Genomic DNA, 19537 nt, shown 5'->3' with positions numbered 1-19537 from the left:
AAAACAGTGAGCACAGGAAGATTGCTCTCTGGAGACCAAACTAGACAGAATTCCTATTTACCCAGGCTGGTCACGCGTCCTGGGACCAATCAGCCTGTTGAGCAAGTGCGAGCTAATTACAACTCTCTTTCGAATAACCGTGTAGATAAATAATCTGTCAACAGAGAGAAGCGTGCCTTCCCCCGTGGCTGCTGGAGACTCTGGAAGAGATCCCGACAGTCCCGCAGAGCCAGCCTGGATTTCCATAGCGAGACAGAAGCAGAGGGGCATACAGCAGGAGCAGGAACTCGACAGAGAAAAACTTGTGGCTCCGGGTGTTAAGTCAGATACAGAGAAACAGAATAAAGAGAAGGAACAAACAGAGGTACTTACAGTACAAATTTATGATGCTTTTATATCACCTTCCTGTAGTATTCTTTGAATCTACTGCTATATTACCAGTCTTGCCATAATGATTACAGATACTTAATGAGTATAATCGTAAGTAACAAAGACACTGCTCTCAGAAACGTGTTACAGATTTAAAGTTCTCTGATCGTTCAGGTATGTAATTTTATATCTCTAAGACATCCTGGAACTACGCGAGGCGTGTAAAATTTCTTGGGTGCCCAATACATACTGACCAGATCTAATGTGTATATTGCATGGTAAAATACCCAAAATGAGGTGCTAAATTGTACAGTCTCAGATCTCTCTCCGTACAGAGGAAATACATTCTCTTTAACTACCCTTCTAAGCACAGGATTTAATTGAACCTCCTATACCTTCTGACCGATTTAACGCTGAATGAACAGCCCGGTCCCAGAAGCTCCTAGGTAACAATTTGTAGAGCCTTGAGAAGTGAAATAGGATAAAAATAACTTTTGCACTGGCAGACGGTGCCAGGATATAAATTCTGGTTCTCTGTATATGGATAACTCAGACGCCCATGTGGTGCCATGGAATATGGGCTGACGCTGCCTCTTCAAAGATCCCATGCAAAAGAGGGTGATACCTGTAGCAAGTGATCTTCCCAGATGACAAAGCTGTGCCAGCAGAAGCGCTTGGCATTAATCCAGAACACTAACAAGGCCTCCCTGGTACTGGGCTGGCTCACGGAGGCAGCAGCGTGCGCGTGCTGCCTCCATCGCCTCATGCACAGTAAGAGCCCTGCGCTGATGCAGGAGCCTGTGTCCCCTATACCAGTACAGCATTCCCAGTGCAAATGGCCTACTTTCTTCCTTCAGATGGTGCTGTTAGAAACACAGATAGCTGTATTATGTCCTGGAATAAAAGAAGATCTCTAGATGATGAAAACCAGCAGTGGTTAGATTAACAAGAAATAATACCTAATAGAATGTCTAGGCAAGCTTATGAACTGCAATAATGCTCAACATTGTCATAGCACTTAAAACACCGAGGGTTTAGACAATCCCAAAATACAGTTTCTGTGTCAGAATAGGAAACTCCAGATTTTAGCTGGCAATGTTCCCTAAAATTCATGCCATGCATTTTATTTCCCTATATCAACTAACAGAGAAGCATGCCAAGGTGCTCCTGACTGCAGCGTGTGAGGCTTGGTGCCACTGTACTACTCCCACTTTCTCCTTCTCCCACATGGCATCAGGCACTATCGCTTCAGGGTAGTTTTTGATACTGGAACAAAATCCATGGGAGGATGTGTCTGATTTTTTTTTTTCATGGAAAATCCATTTACTGTCAACCCTCCAAAAAGACAGTGCCCTAACCCAAAAAATTTGAGAGGTGGAAGGGAAATATGAGAGAACAAGGCTGTTTCCAAATCCTGTATATGTTAGCAGAGGTGTGCAAAGGGCTTGAAATACATTTTGCCTTGAAGACTATAGTAACCTACTCATAGATACCATTATGAGTAAGAGATACAGAGGGATAGTTTTAATTTGTAAAGTTGAGTATCATGGATGCTAACGTGAAACCACTGGAGCTTTCTGAACAGGTACCAGCTCAAGTGAGAGGATTGGGACCAACGTGTGATGAGCGCGCGCGGTCTTTGGACCGTGATAGGCACCACATCCACTCCCTTTGCTCGTGTTCTTCCAGACTGGTCTGATTCTTTCTGCATTACTGGGATTTTATCCCTCTCTATGCCTAGGGGTCCGTGAAGCAGCAATGGAGCAAACCTTCACACTTGGCACCTAAAACCACCCCTGAAGAACAGAGGAAAGAGACAAAGTCTGAAGTGAAGGAGCCGCTGCTGAGAACCAATTCACTGTCACATTACGTCCCTGGTAGGAGATAAAATGCTTAAAATGTTATCTTACAACCTTGTCAGAAGACATCCTGCTTGAGTGTGCTGGAAAAGGAGTAGGGGCTAGATCATCATTTCTTTCCCAGCCCCACATCAGCAAGGGCAAACTGTTTTCTCAGCACTCACCTCTGGGGTTTGATTTGGTGGCACATTCTTTTGACCGCTTTGATTACAGAGTAGTCAAAACCCGTGTTGAAAGAAATGTGAGTCAAGAGGGCTTGGCCATTTCACAGGACGGGGTCCCAAATGCACTGTCCCAGTGTAAAACAAAATGCATGCAAAATTATTTTCAATAGCGTTCAATTTTAATGTGGTTTCCTCAGCAAGCTGGAATGATGCGATCACAAACTGTCTGCCCATCAGTCCTCCCACAATAACTTCAAATCTATTTGGTAAATTCAAACTTGAAAAAAGGACAGAAGGTAATAAAATTCCTGGGGGCTGGGTAAAGGAGGAATTCGCAAATGAATGTTCTTGCTAATGAAAAGACTCTCTCTTGTTTGGCCTGGGTGTTAAACACAGGGCACGGCAAGGAATCCAGGTCATCATGTTGGTTTTGGTAAGTTTAGGGACCAAAAGATACTATTCATGAGCCAAACGCTATATGCTTTTGAGCACGGAACCGTTATTGCCTCAGTAACATATTGCAGAAGAAGCTTCCATGTGAAACGTAAGGATTTTCCACTGTAGAGCAAGGCATGGGAAGTTTTTAATGAAAGAGCTAGGGCGTATAGCTGCACAGCAAGCGAACTTAAAATGTCCATGTGTTTTATTCACAGGCACTCCATCACCAGCACTGGCGGATAAAGAGGAAATAAGCCACTTTAAGAAAGCCAGTAATGCTGCTGCAGATCAGCCGTCGTGGATGGAACTGGCCAAAAAGAAATCGCAAGCTTGGAGCGATATGCCACAGTTTATAAAATAGAACGATGCAAACAAATAGCATCTTTCATAATTAAGGCAAGTACTTAACTGAACTTGTACAGACCAGCTAATCACAGAGAAGAATCTCTTGATACAGGAGAAGGGTTTTGTTATACAGCTGTGGAGAAAGCGTGCAATAGCTGCAGTCAAAAAGTTTACCTTCAACTTTGTAGCAATCAGGATTGCAATGGCAATGGATTACTTAAATTATGCTAAGGACATACTTACACTTTGGAAAATAAAACTTTTGCCTTATGTATTTCCTGCGTTTTCTGCTTTTAATGACATTTGCATCGAAACAGGATCTTTGCTAAACTTTGCTGAACTTCTGTTGTTGCTGGAAACTTCTATTTGTTATGGTTTTCTCTGTTTACATTTATAAATTGTGCACTAACATCCTGATTCTGTTGATGTGTTTCACTGGAATTGCCTGACACTCCTTCTGTCAATCAAAGCCGTTTGGACCACGGAGGTATTCATGAATAGCTGCTAGTGAGTACTCCATTAAAATGTGTTGCTTGAGCTGTGTGTTTACCTAGCTGAGCCAGGTGGTCCGGTTTCTGGGCTTCGGTTTCGTTTCATGAGGCACAAATACGCACATTTATGCATGACCATGAATAAAAATTCCTCAGTTCCTTCTGTGAGCAACCTTGGTTGCACAACGTTTGCCACCAGGCGAGCAGTAAGGAAACTGAACTGCAGTTGGAAGCTCATCAATGCATTCACAGTTACTTTCCTACCTGAATTTATCTGGTTGCAACTGGTTTTCCTTTATGTGAAATCATCATTCTCAGTTAGGAGGATAGTATTAGTAGCAATGGACAATATGAATTTAGTTAAAAGATAAGAACTGAAAAGCCTTCAGCTAGAGTCCAAACTGAAATGCTGGGAAAAACTGTGAACTTCATTGCGGTGTCAGCTTCACATCGCACCCCCTACATAATCTTAAGTATTCTCATTAAAAAACCAGTAACATATAGCATCTCTGTACTTTACTGCCTTTATATAAAATTCTCATGCTCATCGGCCTGAGTCTCCCGCACCAGCTGGGGACTCCCACTCATGAAGTCTCCTCGGCTCTTCACCTTCACCTTCACTTTCACCTTCACCTTCACCTCCACCTTCAGTTTAATGAGACCGACAAGAGAAATCATTGCTGCTGACTGACCGAAATCACTCTGAATATATTGTAAGACCTCCCTGTGAGTTAAAGAAGCTGACAACAAACCCCATTAGCTAATTTCTTTGAAACTAAATGCCCCACTGATAAGACAAACATTTCACTTTGTGTACGTATATATGTGTGAAGTATTACCTTAGCGCTGCGCTCCCTAGGTTTATTTATGTATATATTTGTGATTTTGTTTTTCTTGTCACATTAACCATCTTTTTGGAAAAACGTAGGGAGATTTTAGGGAGCCTAGGATTTCCTGACACCTGCATTTGCAGGTTTGAAATCTCGTCTTCTCTAAGGAGACGGGGAGGAAACTCCCTCAGTAATGACAATTGCATTTTGTAATGAATAAAGAAACAGGGCATTGAAACATGTGAATATCCAAGACACTGATAACGGTTTTCAGACAGGTCGTCTTTCATTGTCAAAAATAGGAGGAAAAACAAGTTTTATATTATTTGTCAAAGCCTTTGGATAAAGCCAGTCGTCCTGCGTCACCGCTGAAATCAGCCTGCGTGGCTGCTGACGGCCTGATGCAGCTGCTGGACAGACGTGCTCCAGGCCATCGCAGTAGCTGTCAGTGGTCCCGACTCAAAGGGGTTTCTGCCAGCTGCCCCAGGGTTTTCCCCTTTATGCAGATCACAAAAGGCAGCGTGGGCATACCTGCTGACATCAGAACTGGCAAAACAGCTCTCTGTTAAACAGATCCACAACAGAAATAGTAACTTAATTACAGGAGATGCAACCTTGGGCTCAATTGCCCGAAGGCCGGTTGTGCAAACAACTCACTGTGCTTCCCCATGAGCAAGCATGAACAGTCCTTAGTCTCAAGTGATTTTTTTATCGTATTCAAATCGTACTCTAGGACCTACAGTAGAAACAGGTACATTTTTCAGATACAATAAAAACCGTCTTAACTCCCACTCTCTCCAAAACACCCTTTCTGTGATAAATAACTAATTAGCATGAAGTGTAATTTTAAGATATGCTATTACCTTTTGTAGCAATCTTAAAAGAAAAAAGTTTCTCTATTAAAGGAATACAGTATAAAAAAAGACCAAATTTTGTATTCTCTAGTTATTGCCAATGCACGCAAGGAGCACAGTGTTTCCAGGAAATGCAGTTAAAGGCACGGTCTGTCTCCTTACAGTTCTCTCCCTGTTCAAAATGATTAAAACTGTGTTGGATCATGACTGAATTCCTGGACCATGACCTGTGCGGCTGTATGGGGAGGAGTACAAACCTCTTGGACTGCCTCCTGTTTTCATAGACGGATGCTCAGGAATAACGGAGACGAAAGGCGGAGGTATCGTGGCAAAACCTGCACGATCTCGAGGAGAACAAGCCCTATGTCCCCCCCCCTTGCAGACACGTCAAGGAGAGGAGGTGAGGGGGGGACCAGTTCTTCAAGCAGCGCAGCCCTACTCCTCACGCAGAATTTGGGATCTGAATTTGGGATCTGAATTTGCGAGCACGCTGAAGCGGGAAGCGCAGGGCGGACATCAGCCTGCGCTTTGCCATTGACTGCAACGTGGTCCGAGTATTGCTGCGTTAGGGTTTCCGCTGGCTCGACTCACTCTTGGTTTTTTGTGCGGACCGGGTGTGAATGACTGCCGTGAGTGGTGGCAGCTGGCTTCGTGGATCCCTACGAGCCCGTGAGCAACCTTCACCCGACCTCCAAGGAAGTGGGGCTGCAGCCCCGCAGGCTGCTCAGGCCTACATGAAACAAACTCAGGATCTTGACCGGTCAATTCTGCCACAATTATGAAGGAATTTAAAAGTACCACAAAGTGTGCTTCAAAGAAGCAGTACCATTATGTTCTTCTTTTCACGCAATGCATAATTACACTGGAACTGATTGCCACAGGAGGCTGTAGACACCAAAGGTTTAGATGACTTCAAAAAGCAGCTAGACGAATCAGTGGAAGACAAAATCCATCAAGTGCCACTCAACATGAAAGACAGGGCCTTGGCCTGGGAGATTGTGAAGGGCCTTGGGAGGCGGTGTGACTGGTGGACTTGTCATCTTCGTATTCTCCTGCCACTGCCAACGGCCCTGGCCTTTGTGCAAGAGAAGACACTTGCCTACCTGGACCTCTGATCTGACGGCTAGGGGAATTGTTATTTTCTCACGGTGTGAGTCTGTACCCAGATTTCTTCATTCTAAGTCAAAGGGTCATGCAAGTAGGTCTTGCTATAGCTGTCTTGTCAACAGGTAGGCAGAAAATAGTTTTAGAGCCTGTATATTCTTCTTTGGTCAAATGGTTCATTTGTGGCAATGGAAAGATGCAAATACAAATATATTTTTCTTCTCTGTATGAACAGCGATTTATGTTTCACACTCGATACCACCAGAAAAGCCTTTCAGATCTGATCAGCTTTCCTAAGGACGTCATTGTACTTTTCCAGCTGAAAAGCAATATGACTGACTCAGGCTGATGCATTTTGCTCAGGCAGCTGCAATACATATTGTTGGTGTAGAACATCTAACAGGGAATTAAAATGTAAAAACTCACCCTTTGTTCGTGACTCATGCACATAAACTAACATAGCTTGAATTACAGTCAAAGAACAACAACTAAATGGACTGAAAAACAGAAGTTTCCTCTCCCAGAGGTGCTGCATGAGACATCTTTGCTCTCCGTTTAACGAGCAAGGTGATGGCCTCGAAGCAGTTGACCTTCCCAGCAGTGAAGGACCGGGCACAATGCAGATCAGGCGTCTTTCAGTGCAAAAACTCCAGATTTGATGATTTACGCAGTTTACTAGTTCGATTATCCTGATTAGCTACCTCTTAATGTTTAGTAATTTTAAATAAAAAATTACAACCAAATTATTTTTAATGTACAGCAAAGTGTAATAATTTTTTAAGGCCAAAATATCCCTCTGGCCTTTACTTTGATATGGTGTTTTGCACTGTATTGCCTTTGACAGTAAAAACGTTTACTAAAAGAAGTCGTGCATTTTTTTCCAAGATGAAGAGGAATATAAAATCTTGTTGCCAGTGAAAATATCCAGCAGCAGTGTAGCAAGCAGCTTGCTGTAATTTTGCAATGCCACTAATTCCCTCTTAGTCTTGAGGAGCATAATAAACTTGCCAAAACGTTTGCTTTGTATACATGACGAGCACTCTGCTGTGGGTAACAAAGGTTTAATTACAGGATTTTGTTTTTGCGGTTAGAAGATAACTTTTGTACTGTTACAGAGTCCAAAGAAAAAAAAAGCCATTTGTGAACACTGGGCAGTGCTGCATGTCTCGTAAAACCCCGGGGGGGAAATGTAACCCTGTGTGATCGAGCACAGAGTGACTGCATGGGATTAACTCTTGTAGGAGAAGGCGTTTCAGTTCCAAGCGGGCACAGGTCTCAGGCTCACGTGCTCCCCATGTTCGCCAAGACGCTCAACAAGCGACAGGAACCACCGAGTTTTTGTAGCGTGGGCTCTTTTATTGTCTGACTTCACCAAATAAATACCACGTGAAGCTTTTTATGGCTTATTACTCCCAGATAGTTCTCTGCGTCATGTTACACTTCGAAGCTGGGGACTGATAGGCCACGTATTCGCAGTCCATTCAGATCTTCTTCCTTTGCAGTATCTCGCAGCACCTTTGCTGCAGATTCTAATTCTCTGTGTGCACTGTATTCTGGGAATACTTCTCTATTCCCAGAAGAAAACCTCTCTAGCTCACCTAAGGCAGCTTAAATGGAGGTCATTCAGGAAAATGTTGAACTGTCTCCCTCTCCGGGATCCCAATTCTCTCTCGTAAGAACTGTTAGGAATGCAGCTAAGAGCGTGTAAGATACTACTGAAGCAAAGTGATAGAGGACAATTTTCCTGCATTCCATATCACACACCTTCACATTGAGTACTTCTCATTGTTGATTTCTTTTTGCTTTGTTTATTTACTTATTTACATATGAAATGCTATATATTGGAGGTTCATAATTCCACTGCAGCCTATTCAAGGATGCTGAGCCAGGTACCATGGTATCTTAACTCACTGTAGCAAGTAGTCCCCATTTTTTCCCAAATATGGTTTGATTTCTGAAGTTTAGAATTGACATGGAATTTATTACTCTGCCTTTGAAAGTCAACTCCGCCTGAGAAACATTTTCATAAAAAAAGGAAAGAGGAAGAAATCTCCATTCACCTTCTACTGGAAAATGACACTTGGCACCAACGGGTCCTGCGACGATGACGAGCGCATGGCTTCCACACTGTCACTTGCCACCCGTGCCGACAGCTCCAGGATGACAAGGCAACCGGGCCACCTGTGCTGCTCTTGGGCCAGACCGCAGAAAAGCACGGCCCCATCAGAGATGGAGAGGAGGCAGCGGAATCCGGCAAGACCCTGCTATTGCCAACCGCCACCCGTGCTGCCCTCCCCAACCAGCAGCTGGTATCAGGGCACCCTGAGGTGAAGCAAGAGTATTTACTTGTCTCTGGGCTCTAACTCCAGTCACGGGACTCTTTGTGCAAGTGACAGCCCAAGGTGCCGTAAAGATTTCAACACCGTATCAGAAACTGGAAGTCTCTGAACTGGAGAGTCAAGTTTGCCCCGCATCATGCTCTGGTGATTGTGTCTCCCAAAGAAATCCTATTTCCACATTATTTTTGTTCCTTCTTCCCCTGAATGTAACGAGACTACCAGTAAACCCCTCCAAACCATTGCCTACATCGAAGAACCAAGGAGAACTGTCTGGAAAGACCAGAGGAAAACACCCAGAGTTATGACAAGAGGAGCATTCAGTTAATAATAAACCTTCAGGAAAACAAAAGCCACCTTTCTCAGCAGAAATAACAGAGACTCCCGAATAAGCTGTTGGCTTGTCCTCTCTGCGTTCAGCACAGGAGATAATTCTGATGGGCAGGCTGCCTGCAGACAAGGCAGAAGAATAAGGCCCTGAGCCTGTCCAGGCAAAACAGACATCACCTTCCCCATCTGGCCACTCCTTTAAACTAGGGTTGACTTCTTTTAACTCCTTTGCCTCTTCCTGCAGCACTCGCCGCAAGTATGCAAAAGGGATTGCTTTTTGCTTAAAGAGGCCTTTTGTTTGGTCCATGCCTTTATTTTGAACCCCCCGAAAAAGACTCCCAAATAAGAAGAGCCGTAGCGCGAGTCCCTCCCCGCACCCCAGCCTCGTGGCATTGCAAAGCTCGCCCGCGCACTCTTTTAACCCCCCGGGCTACGTGGTGGTTCAGTGATGCAGAAAATCCAGCTCCAGCGCTCAGAGGACCTGCTCGGAAACGCAAGGGCCAAGTGAGGGCAGGGCCTACCGGCAGGCTGCAAACCGTACCCCGTGCGATGCCGCAGGAACCCCGGCTGGCAGGCGTCGCGCCGGACCACACCAGGCCTCCCACGGCCAGCTGGCATAGAAGTACAAGGTGAACACAAACTCTCATTTAGTAACAGGTGAGCAACGCGGACGTGAGTGTGCGTTCGCCATGGACTAGATGCGCCGCACGTGCTTTTGTGCGGCACAGTAGTTTGGTGGCCACAGTCTGCGTACTGCGGTGTTACAATCTCGAAAGGAAGAAAAGCAGTGCGAAGAAAAGAAGTTGGAGCTAGCGATAACAGAGGCAACCTTTCCTGCTCAGCAGGGAATTCTTACTGCCCGGTTTCTTTGCTGCTTCCTCCTCCTCTGCGATCTTCGGTTTGTTTTCCTGGCGCGCCGAAGCAGCCCGCGGTGGGCTGCCTGCCGCCAAAGGGTGGCTGCGCTTCTTCAGCGTCGGGTCCAGCTGCTGAGCTCGGTCCATCAGCGGAGAGCAGGGCACGAGCAGCTGGGGGCAGCGGGTGGCAAGGCACTTTTGATGGTGGATCGTGCTGTCAGCTGCCCTCCAGAGAGACACTGAGCTTCTGAATTGCCTTTCCACACCACAATTTCCCCCATTAATATGAGGGTATAATTTATCTTACCTTGTGATCGTGGACAGGATATCGGGAACGCAGATTTCACTGTGACCTACTTCTCTAAAGCAGGATGGGAAGGAGGGGTTTGCTTTGGCTTAGGAAAACAGCCGCAGTTCCCCGTCAGAGCCCATTTATGTGGGCTTATGTTTCATGCGGGGAAAGCAGAGGGTGGTTATTCAAACAGGTAGACTTGTGCTGGTTTTTTCCCATTTGTTTTACCTCGTTGCACAAACAGCTCCTCAAATCTACCTACCAAAGTAAACCCTACCCTCGCCAGCTCCTGTTCGACATGGCCCCCGGCAGGGTGCTGCAGAATAGTGACGCTCAGACTGAGTCTTGGAAGTTACGCCGAGGATATGGGAGGAGAAGAGGTGGTTTCCTTGGCTGCTTTTATGTAATTGATGGACAAAAAAGGAACCTATATGCGTGTCTCAGAAACTCAGAACTATACGCGTGTCTCAGAAAGTGGCTGGAGTAATTTGGAATCCTTGTTAGCAAGTAACAGATGAGTTTCGGAGAGGGCAGAAGGACGCGAGATTAATTTCTTGCGTAGCGTTATTGAAATACAACTGAAGTATAAAGTTGAATTTAAAAGGAAGAATAAAAATCTCCACCTTGCCTAAATTAAATAACCTTTGAATTTTATTCTTCTATGTAAGCTAATAAGTTCAAATTACTAAAAGATCTGATTGTAGAAAGAAATGCTTGCTCCCAGGACACAAGACATTCTTCCTCCTAACTTAGTGGGTGATTACTCCAATTTCTGATCCTGAATTCTGCCTTCCCTTCAAGCTACTTAATACAATTTGGAGCTTTTACACTCGGCCAAAGAAACTGCTTTGATCAAACTGGAGTCTGGTGTGTGACAACCAGTGTCTGTCTCCTCTGCAGCCTGTCGGTTTTACTGGCTTAAAAGAACCTCTGGGACTTGCCTGGTGCTGGGGACATCCCCAGCACTTTCAGCAACTTCAGCCCAGACGCTGACCGTTCATTTTAGGGGAATTTTTCTATTTACACAGCAGAATAACTGAGGTTGGAGCCAGCCCGTCTTCCGTATCAGCAAACGATGGTGCAGAAACACTGCAGGAGGAACCCCTTTCCTATGTCGAGGCAGATGTTTTTATTACCTGCCTCTGGCTACTTTTCTAAATCCTATCTAAATCCTATTTTACTTTTTTTTCAGCCTCGTTAGGAATTGCTTAGAGGAACCCCATGAAGAACACCCCCCCCCCGCTCCCAGGTCCCTCACAAGGGGTGCAAACGTGGGCCAGTCACCCGGTGCGCAGGTCCTGCTGCCTTCCAAGAGGCAGCGTGCCGGAGCAGGAGCCTGCAGGCGCCTTCCCCAGGCTGCGGCACCACGCATGGGCCTCCAGCTGACCCCAGATTTTACCCTTCATAGACACAGGGTACAGACTTCAGCTGACTCAATATAATTGAACTGGTCTTCTCAAAATGATATATATTGATTAATGAGTGAATTAAGCTATCGAATTCTGGCTCCCTGACCCCTCCAAGGTACAGCCAGTGAACTGTTACTCTGTTAATCGTATTCCGCTCGGTTGCATGTAGGAGTTCATGCTGGTGTCTGCCGTGCTTGGGGACCTGCTTCGGAGTGGCGTATTTTGATTACTGCAGCAAGATGTAGTTACTTGCTTGTTTCTGACTAATACATTTTATGAATCTTCCCTGCTGTTAATAAACATAGTGGTGTTAATTATTGAGACATTTCATAAAAATGTTTTTGAGAGGAAGACAAATTTTATGTTCTGACTGAATAATTAAAGATTATGCAAATGCTCACAACCCCAGCATTCTGGTTATGCAAAACAATACTTGGATGATGGCCTTGTTTGCACACTGAGTTAGTATTGTTGGGCTGTAATTAGCAGCAGATATGGTATTACTGTGATTTAAAAATATAAACAGGTTCTGCTGAAACAGGACGAGCGCAAGGGTAAGGCTGAGGGTCGGGCTGCAGCCACGCTCTGCGAAGGAGAAGGTGGGACATTTTCCCCCAAGAACCACCTACCATCCCGGCTGTGCTCCCTGGGGAGCGAGACCAGCCCTGGGCTCACCCGCCTGCAGCTGGCAACCTCACCTAAATGCAGAGGGAAGAAGTGGGGCTGCGCCTCTCCCAGCATGGGAGAGGCGGGGAGGAAAGCCCTTGCTTTCCACACAGGCCTGCTTCACCTGTGCCCAACATGATGCTCTCCACCCGACGCGGTGCTCTCCACCTCGTCCTTGCGTTTTCCTCTCTGGCGGTCAGGGACGAAACCTGGTCCTTGGTGGCTTCAGGGTTTAATTATCCGTAGACACGCTTGCCTTGAGGTGCGTTGTCCTGAGGCCTGACTTTGAACATGTCAGTACACATGTGCCGTAACTCTGTAACCTAGGGTTAAGGCGTAATCCCCTTAACAACCAAAGGACTCTGCATGTGCCAGCCTTCTCATTTGTCACAGCTCTGTTTCTCTCAGGATAGGAATAACAGTAATAGTGTGCATGATATATGCAATATGCTAGTGATACAGCTTTTGCAGTTATCAAACTCGTCATCAGCAACATGTTACAAACTTCAGGAAGAGTTTATTAATTGCTCGGTGTGCTCCGGCTGCCAGCGTTACTTCACGGCTTTGACCGGTGTCTGCTCCTGACCCCTGTCCCATTCACTCTCACTACCTGCGCGTTTGGTGGGTGGAATTAGCATTTGCCCATGCGGTTGCACAGCACGTGGGATCACACTAGGAGCTGCCATTCTGAAAAGTACTTTTTGGGAATAAAACTCAGTATCAACATATTGCTCTTAAACTGCTGGTTTCCCTTTGTGTGCCAGGAGAGTAATCGGCATGCCATTGAGAGGAGGCTGAACACCTAGTTTGGATGTGGAGATGGGTATCTAAAGCTTCTTTTGAATCTGTGAAGAAAGAAATACACTGCTTCATTTAAAACTGTACATCCTCGGTGTCCTTCCTGGGGGACGGAGCTGTCCGATAGTCCCAAAGCTCTTATGTTGTTACTGTCATTTTTGTTGCCCGTTGGAGCTGCCGCAGTGCCTAGCTTGTTGCTACTTACACGTTATTCCAGATATACGGGTAGGGCTCCTGTCTGACTGAGGTTCATGTCTCTTTTTCCTAAAACCTTGGTCTAAAAAGTCCTAAGACGCAGGAAATTGCACTCATTATTTCTAAATGCCATGAAGAATGCTCCTGTCCTATCTAGGTTTTCCTTGCCATCTACCATCCTCCCACTGCTGCTTGGATAACTATAGGTTTGCTTTGTGGGGAGGAGATGGGATTCTAAATTGGCAGAAAGATAACGCTCAAGTGAAAGAAACATCACTAAAGCCTTTAAGGCCGGTCAGAATGACTTAATACAGCCTGGATTCCTGCTGCGATAGGGCAAAGCATGAGATCTTTTCATTACAGCAGAGCAACAGCTCTGCTAGTTTAAATGGAGAGTGGCTTTGATAATTATTTTCAGTGCTGCAGAGCTCACACGCCCACAGGAATTATCTTGACACTTGCCGTGTCTCGGAGGGATACAAGTTAAGGTTAATGATACGTACTATAGGTGAGTCGAGCAAGGGGGTCTAAACATATCAGCCTCTCATTCCTTCTCTCTCCCCCCCTGCCCCAAACCAGCTCTCATCCTCCCTGGGCTGGATGTGAACCTGCTCGTCCGTGGCCCCGCTGCAGCGTGCAATGCCGTGCACAGTGAATATGCTGCTCAGGCTGAAGTTTAGAACGGGCAGGTTGATAGGGAGAGCAAAAACCCCTTACCAATGATCAGGGATGCACCTAGGATTTGAACTTTTTACCCCTATGTGACGTGATGGGGCTGGACGTGATTAGAAGGACACAAGTTGCAAGGTCATGCTTTGTCAAGACACTCGTGAATCCGTCTCTTCTTCCCTTCACCCCAGCATGAGCTGGTTTAACCATTTCTGGTTGTTCTTCACAATTTTAGTACAGGATTATGAAGGCAAAGCAGTCGGGGAAGACAGAAGAGTGGCACAGGATCACAGCAGGAGGTGTCGGGGCAGGGAAGGTACAAGAGCGAGGCCCTCTTTGCCCATTGAGATGACGCTGACTGGAGCATTGGTAGGCCACAGGTGATGACTGCAGTTACTGCAAATTCTCACCCAACCGTCGCCTCAAGCATCAGGTTCCACACATACCGTTTCGGCTGGGAATTAGGTTGCCAGGAATGAATGTAGAGGGTCATACAGCTAGTGTAATTCACGGAGAGGCAGCCTGCTCCATCCTCGTAAACAACCCCATCTATTAACTTGTCGCTACCAACCCCTCCCGTTCAGCTTTTGCTGGGAGAAGGAGTTTTCATCCCCTGCCCGGCGCTGTCTCCAGTGGCAGAAAACGTGCACCAAGTCCATCCTTCACCTAGTGCTCCTCTCTGTGAAGAAAGAGGTCAGGTTGGTGCAAGAAAGGACAGGAAGCCTTCCCCCAGCTCCTCCCTCTGCAGAGCTCTTGCCCTAGCGTGGCCCTTTCCAGGCTACTGACCGCCATCAGAAAGAGAGCGGAAAGCGAAGGGATGGGGCAGCAGTCGCTTTATTCCAGTTTGGTCTGCACGGGATGTCCAGACCTCCCCTTCAGTCAGCAGTGGAAGAAAGAGACACCCACCCGCCAGACACCTCCTGAGTGATGGGGCAAGAGTAGGAGGGAGCTACTCTCCCCCGAGCTGGGTTTTAGCCAACAGTCGGGTGCTTGGTTTTGACTCTTTAACATCTGGTCCTAGCGAAGAGGATTGAACCGTGTCCTGCGCAACCCTGTCTTTCTGTGGGAAGGAGGACTGGTGACGAAGAGGTGGGCTGGGCTAGACAAGAAGAGAGGTGAGACAAAGAAAATGACGCACAGACTAATGTGTGGCCAGCCCACTCTTTGGCAGGGGAACCCGTGCCAAAAGTCTGGAGTACAAAGTTTTAGTCTGTGTTTCTTGGCAGTCAGAAGCTTAGATTTGCATTGTTTTTGCAGAGTTTAGCTCAGGTTTTACAAATCTCCACATCTTTGGAAAATATGCTAGAGCCTTAACTGTGCATTATTCAAGTAGGTATTCGGGCATTTGCAGTGGGTGGAGCTAGAAAATCGTTATAGTTTGTAGCAATTCTGCACAAAATAATTAAGAGTTATACAGGAGTCACAGTCGCTCTCAAAGCTTCATCTACCAATGACACAACGTACTGGATTTTGACAGACCCTTCTAAAAGACCTTATTTTTGCCTGTGCAAGTTGACTTGGATTCTTTCCCCGTGCTGTCTGGCCCTATATTTAGTTTTGCTAGGAAGGAGTGAAACAGCCCTTCAGAAGAGTGCCTTCGGCAACCTGTACTCCCTGAGGGCCCGGTTCAGACTTCCCTTCAACTGCAGCTCTCCCGCCGCTGGTGGACCAACCGCCAGGTTACTCCAAGGCAGGTGAAAGGAGACATCTTCTCAGTGTGTTTTGCTTACAATGAAGATGTCCGATGCACAAAGTCCAGCTGTCAAAACTTCCCTGAAAAAATTTCTGTCTTTTAAAGTTAGGAGAGAGAGCACCATGAAGCAGGCACGTGGAAAATGGGCTGGCAATCAAAATCCTTAATTCTTAACGTGATTTCCTTTCGCTTGGACTCTCTCTTCAATAGTAACTGTATCTGATCTGACCGTTCTTTACCCAGCCATTGGACCTCAGCTACCATCAGCAATATTGGCACAACATGAACTTCACGGTTTCCAGGTTTATGTTTATGTAATAGTAGGAATGTGTTTAAAAGCCTCTGCCTTCAGAAGAAGATGAATAAATGCAAATGTTCATCACCTCTGAGCATATGGCAGAGGCATTTGCAGCTCAGACAGAACCTCCACAGCAAGTGAAATGACGGTGATGTGGGGGTGAGGGTAGAGAAACATGAGTTTGGAGATTGAGCTCTGTTCCTACCTCCCCAAGAGACTTCTTGGACAGATTATTTGCTCTCTCCCACCTCAGTTTTTATCTTGTTAAAGTGGACCAACAATTTACCTACTGGAAAGGATGGCACCATCACACCTGACTTTTGAGTGAGACACAGCTCTGTGCAGAGAAGCAGCATCACAACATATAACAGAAGATTATTTCATAATGCAGTCACAGAAAAGGCAGAATAAAAATTACTGAAATATGGCATTTTTTGGCTACTATGCATTTGTATCTACAATTGTATTTTAATGTAATTTTTTACATCCCTTTATTTCTTGAGCGTTAGCACTACAATAGGTGCTACACAAGCCACACATTAATACATGAACTGCGCATCTAGCACCTTTGTGTATAAAATAAGTTTACAATACTACAAAACAAAAACCATCTTTTGCAAACTAGCTCAGCCACTGAAGCATTCATTTGTTTCGGTTTACGCCTATAAAACCATAATGAGATCTGAATTTGTATGAGCATCAAACCTGTCTGTGAGATGGGAAAACCTTATGTGTCGTTATGCACGCGCTATTTTACCCAGTCATAGGGAGGGGATGAGAAAGCACCTCTTCCCTTCTTCCCCCTTTCCCCCTTCCCTTCCCATCAGCCTGCTCTCCTGCCGCCCTGCCATGATGCCAGGTGAGGGCCTCGAGTCTTCCCCGTGCTGCACTGGTACTTGAAGCCTGGCTCCTCAACAAACCAGGTTTATAAGGTGGTTGAAGGGGAGTTTGCTTTTCCTTTCACCAGCTGTGTGCGGTAGGGATGGCACACAGGAGGTAGCCCCGGGCACAGACTGGTTGCCAGGGCAGCGGGCAATCAATGCCAATCAATGCCAATCAATGCCAACCCCATACACACCAGGTGAATTTGTGTCCCTCTTTGTTGTTAATGTTGATATGGGAGTGCAGCAAAGGCCCAGCAGAAATACAGCTTCCCTGAGCGAGGTGCTCAGCGAGCGTGTAGCGTAAAGGATTCAGTCATGAAAGGCTAAAACGGTTGAAAAAGGCAAAACTGGGGTGAAATGGAGGTAGAAGCACTGAGAGTCCTGAGGTGTTTGCTCTGTTAAAAAACAAGGCTAGTGGCAGGCTGGGAATAAATCCCGTCTCTGAGACAGGATTCAATTGTCAGTCAGGAGACACAATTTTCAGATGGCCATTTCTCAGCCAAGCAACTGTTACGACTTTTGCTGCCACTGCCAAGCACCTCTACCTTTTCCGCGTCTTGCCTGGGAAAGCCAGGACATGAGCACGGTTAAGCGCAAGGCCAACAATGCTGTTCTGCTTCTGAATCAGTCAGGAAAAGTGCCTGGATAAAATGAGCTCCGAGGCTGATGAATGGCAACAACCGCGCAGCCCTATAGAAGTCGGCTGCCCAGGTGTGCCAGAAACAGTCACTGCAGCATGCGCGAAATTACAGCAGGCCCGGAGCGTCTTTTCCCACTTTGTCTTTACCCTGACATTTAGGTAATACCTTAGCAAAAATTTCCCAGCATGAAATCTCCTCTCTGTCCAAACATGATTATGCATTTCTCTCTCGTGTTTTTTTTTCCTGCTGGTATAGAATAGCAAGCTCCCTGGTCTTTTTTTTCAGCAGCCAAAGCTGGAACACTAAGGATTTAAACTTCCCATACTTTTAAAACAATTTCTCCCCCCAAGTCTCCCCCATTATGGTTGTTACAGCATTTGCACCTTAACGCTCGCACTTAAACACAGTGTTTGGAAGTGCTTAATCTTCTCCAATTTCAAACTGATACTCCTGTTGAACAGCAGTGGCTGCAGGATGAAAGAATAACTCGGCAGGAAGAAAGAATTCGGAAATTTGCTGGCATTAAATCTTGTTCAGGCCTAAAAGGGAGCTGCCACCCTCACCAGAAGTAAGCGACATTTTAGTGTGTCAGCCAGACAGCCCCAACTCCTCTTCTCTGGCAGCTGCAGCATTTTCCTTCACCGTGCACTTTTTCCATGCACCAAGCAGGGGAATATGCCAGAGGCGTTTGATTATTGCTGTTGTAGGTCAGATGAGGGCAATGCTGAATTTTTTTTTCTTCTGTCTTGAACTTTGCCTTCCTTCTCAGGAAACTAACTTCATGGAAAGGTGTCAGAGGAACTGAGAAACAACCACCTCCCACTTACTCTCTTGTTTGGGGAAGTTAATAGTTAATTGAATACTGTCAAGGTCCAGTGGTAAACCAAGGCAAACATTCAATCAGTGAAAGAACAGAAAGTAGGAAAGCTCGACAGTCCTTGTGAAATGACTGTCATTAAACTCGTCTTGTAACAGAGTCTTTTCTTCAGCAGACTAAGCTCTCCTGACAAAAGGACTTTTATGTGAAAATGGCTCCACCAGGTTTTTCTCCCGGCACAGAAATACAAAAATTCATATCCCTAAGCAATGCTAATCTATTAGAGGCAAACAATGGTGGCTCTAATGTTTGTAGCTTGTTGGGATCTCTACAGAAAATTCTGCTGTAGACGTGCGTGTGTGCGCATGCACCAATTTTTGTTTCAAAGTTATTGTACTGAATTTGTTTTTCAATAAAAAATCCACTTCATTCTACTTCCTTGTAAAAGGGAGGATCGAAGCACACATTTACATAATAAATTCTCACCACTCAGTGAATAAAATCACAGAACAGCCTGGGTGTCAAGGCCTTGCAAACTTCTCCTGAGCTTCTTTTCGCGCTCTGCCTGAGTTGCTACCAGCCCCTCTTTGCAAGCTTTGAGGAAGCCAGCAAAATCACTGAGGGCTACTGGGCAGGTACTCGAACGTGCAAAAATACTGTAACGTGTTTAAGCTTTGGTAAGCTTTGGAGACTTGTTAAATGTCACTCTTCAGACAGAATAACTAGGAAGATTTTTGCATGGTTTATAAAGTTCTGGTGGGGAACTATCTTGCTACATCCAGCACAAGAGCTTTCACAGAGAGTAGAAATGTCTACTATAGACTTTGTCTAAATCAGGTGGAACATGAGAAAAAAAGTGGAAGCAATCAAGTCAATCAAAAGGATTGAACGCTGCTGACCAGTTAGCACTACAGCATAAGAGCACAGCTCTTGAGAGGTAGATAGGATCGTACCCGAACTCAAGGGTGCCGTTTGATTTTAATGGGACCTTGCAGACCTGAAAATATGCCTGCAATTCCTGGAATACATGAAACAAACCACTGAAGATAGGGGATTACTGACAGAACAGAAACATCACAACCCTAAATAATGAACCCACAGAGTAAAGCTGCCACTGACTTTCTTTCACTGGTTGCACAACGCAGCAGTTAACAACCCTCTGGAGGAAAGCGAGTTCATTTTCACACCTCCAACGCTGTAC

At 45.7% G+C, this 19537-nt stretch overlaps 1 protein-coding gene across 4 annotated transcripts in view; it reads left to right on the top strand.

Annotated features, from left to right (window-relative positions):
* Positions 1-12078, top strand: part of CRACDL (CRACD like) — a 74618-nt gene extending 62540 nt beyond the window's left edge. For all 4 annotated transcript variants that reach the window (XM_087757861.1, XM_087757863.1, XM_087757860.1 and 1 more), the window contains 4 exons: positions 165-364; positions 2111-2246; positions 3046-9777; positions 11459-12078. In XM_087757861.1, the coding sequence (XP_087613987.1) occupies positions 165-364; positions 2111-2246; positions 3046-3191 (482 nt within the window). In that variant the 3' untranslated portion in view covers positions 3192-9777; positions 11459-12078. The remainder of the gene's footprint in view (positions 1-164; positions 365-2110; positions 2247-3045; positions 9778-11458) is intronic.
* Positions 12079-19537: the final 7459 nt, after the last annotated feature.

Source organism: Nipponia nippon, unplaced genomic scaffold (genome assembly GCF_047370975.1).
Source record: "Nipponia nippon isolate SJK-2023a ecotype South Korea unplaced genomic scaffold, ASM4737097v1 scaffold_2, whole genome shotgun sequence".
In the NCBI taxonomy this organism is placed as follows: Eukaryota; Metazoa; Chordata; class Aves; order Pelecaniformes; family Threskiornithidae; genus Nipponia; species Nipponia nippon.
Note: the sequence above shows the minus strand (reverse complement) of the source record. Positions and strands in the feature narration are given on the sequence as shown.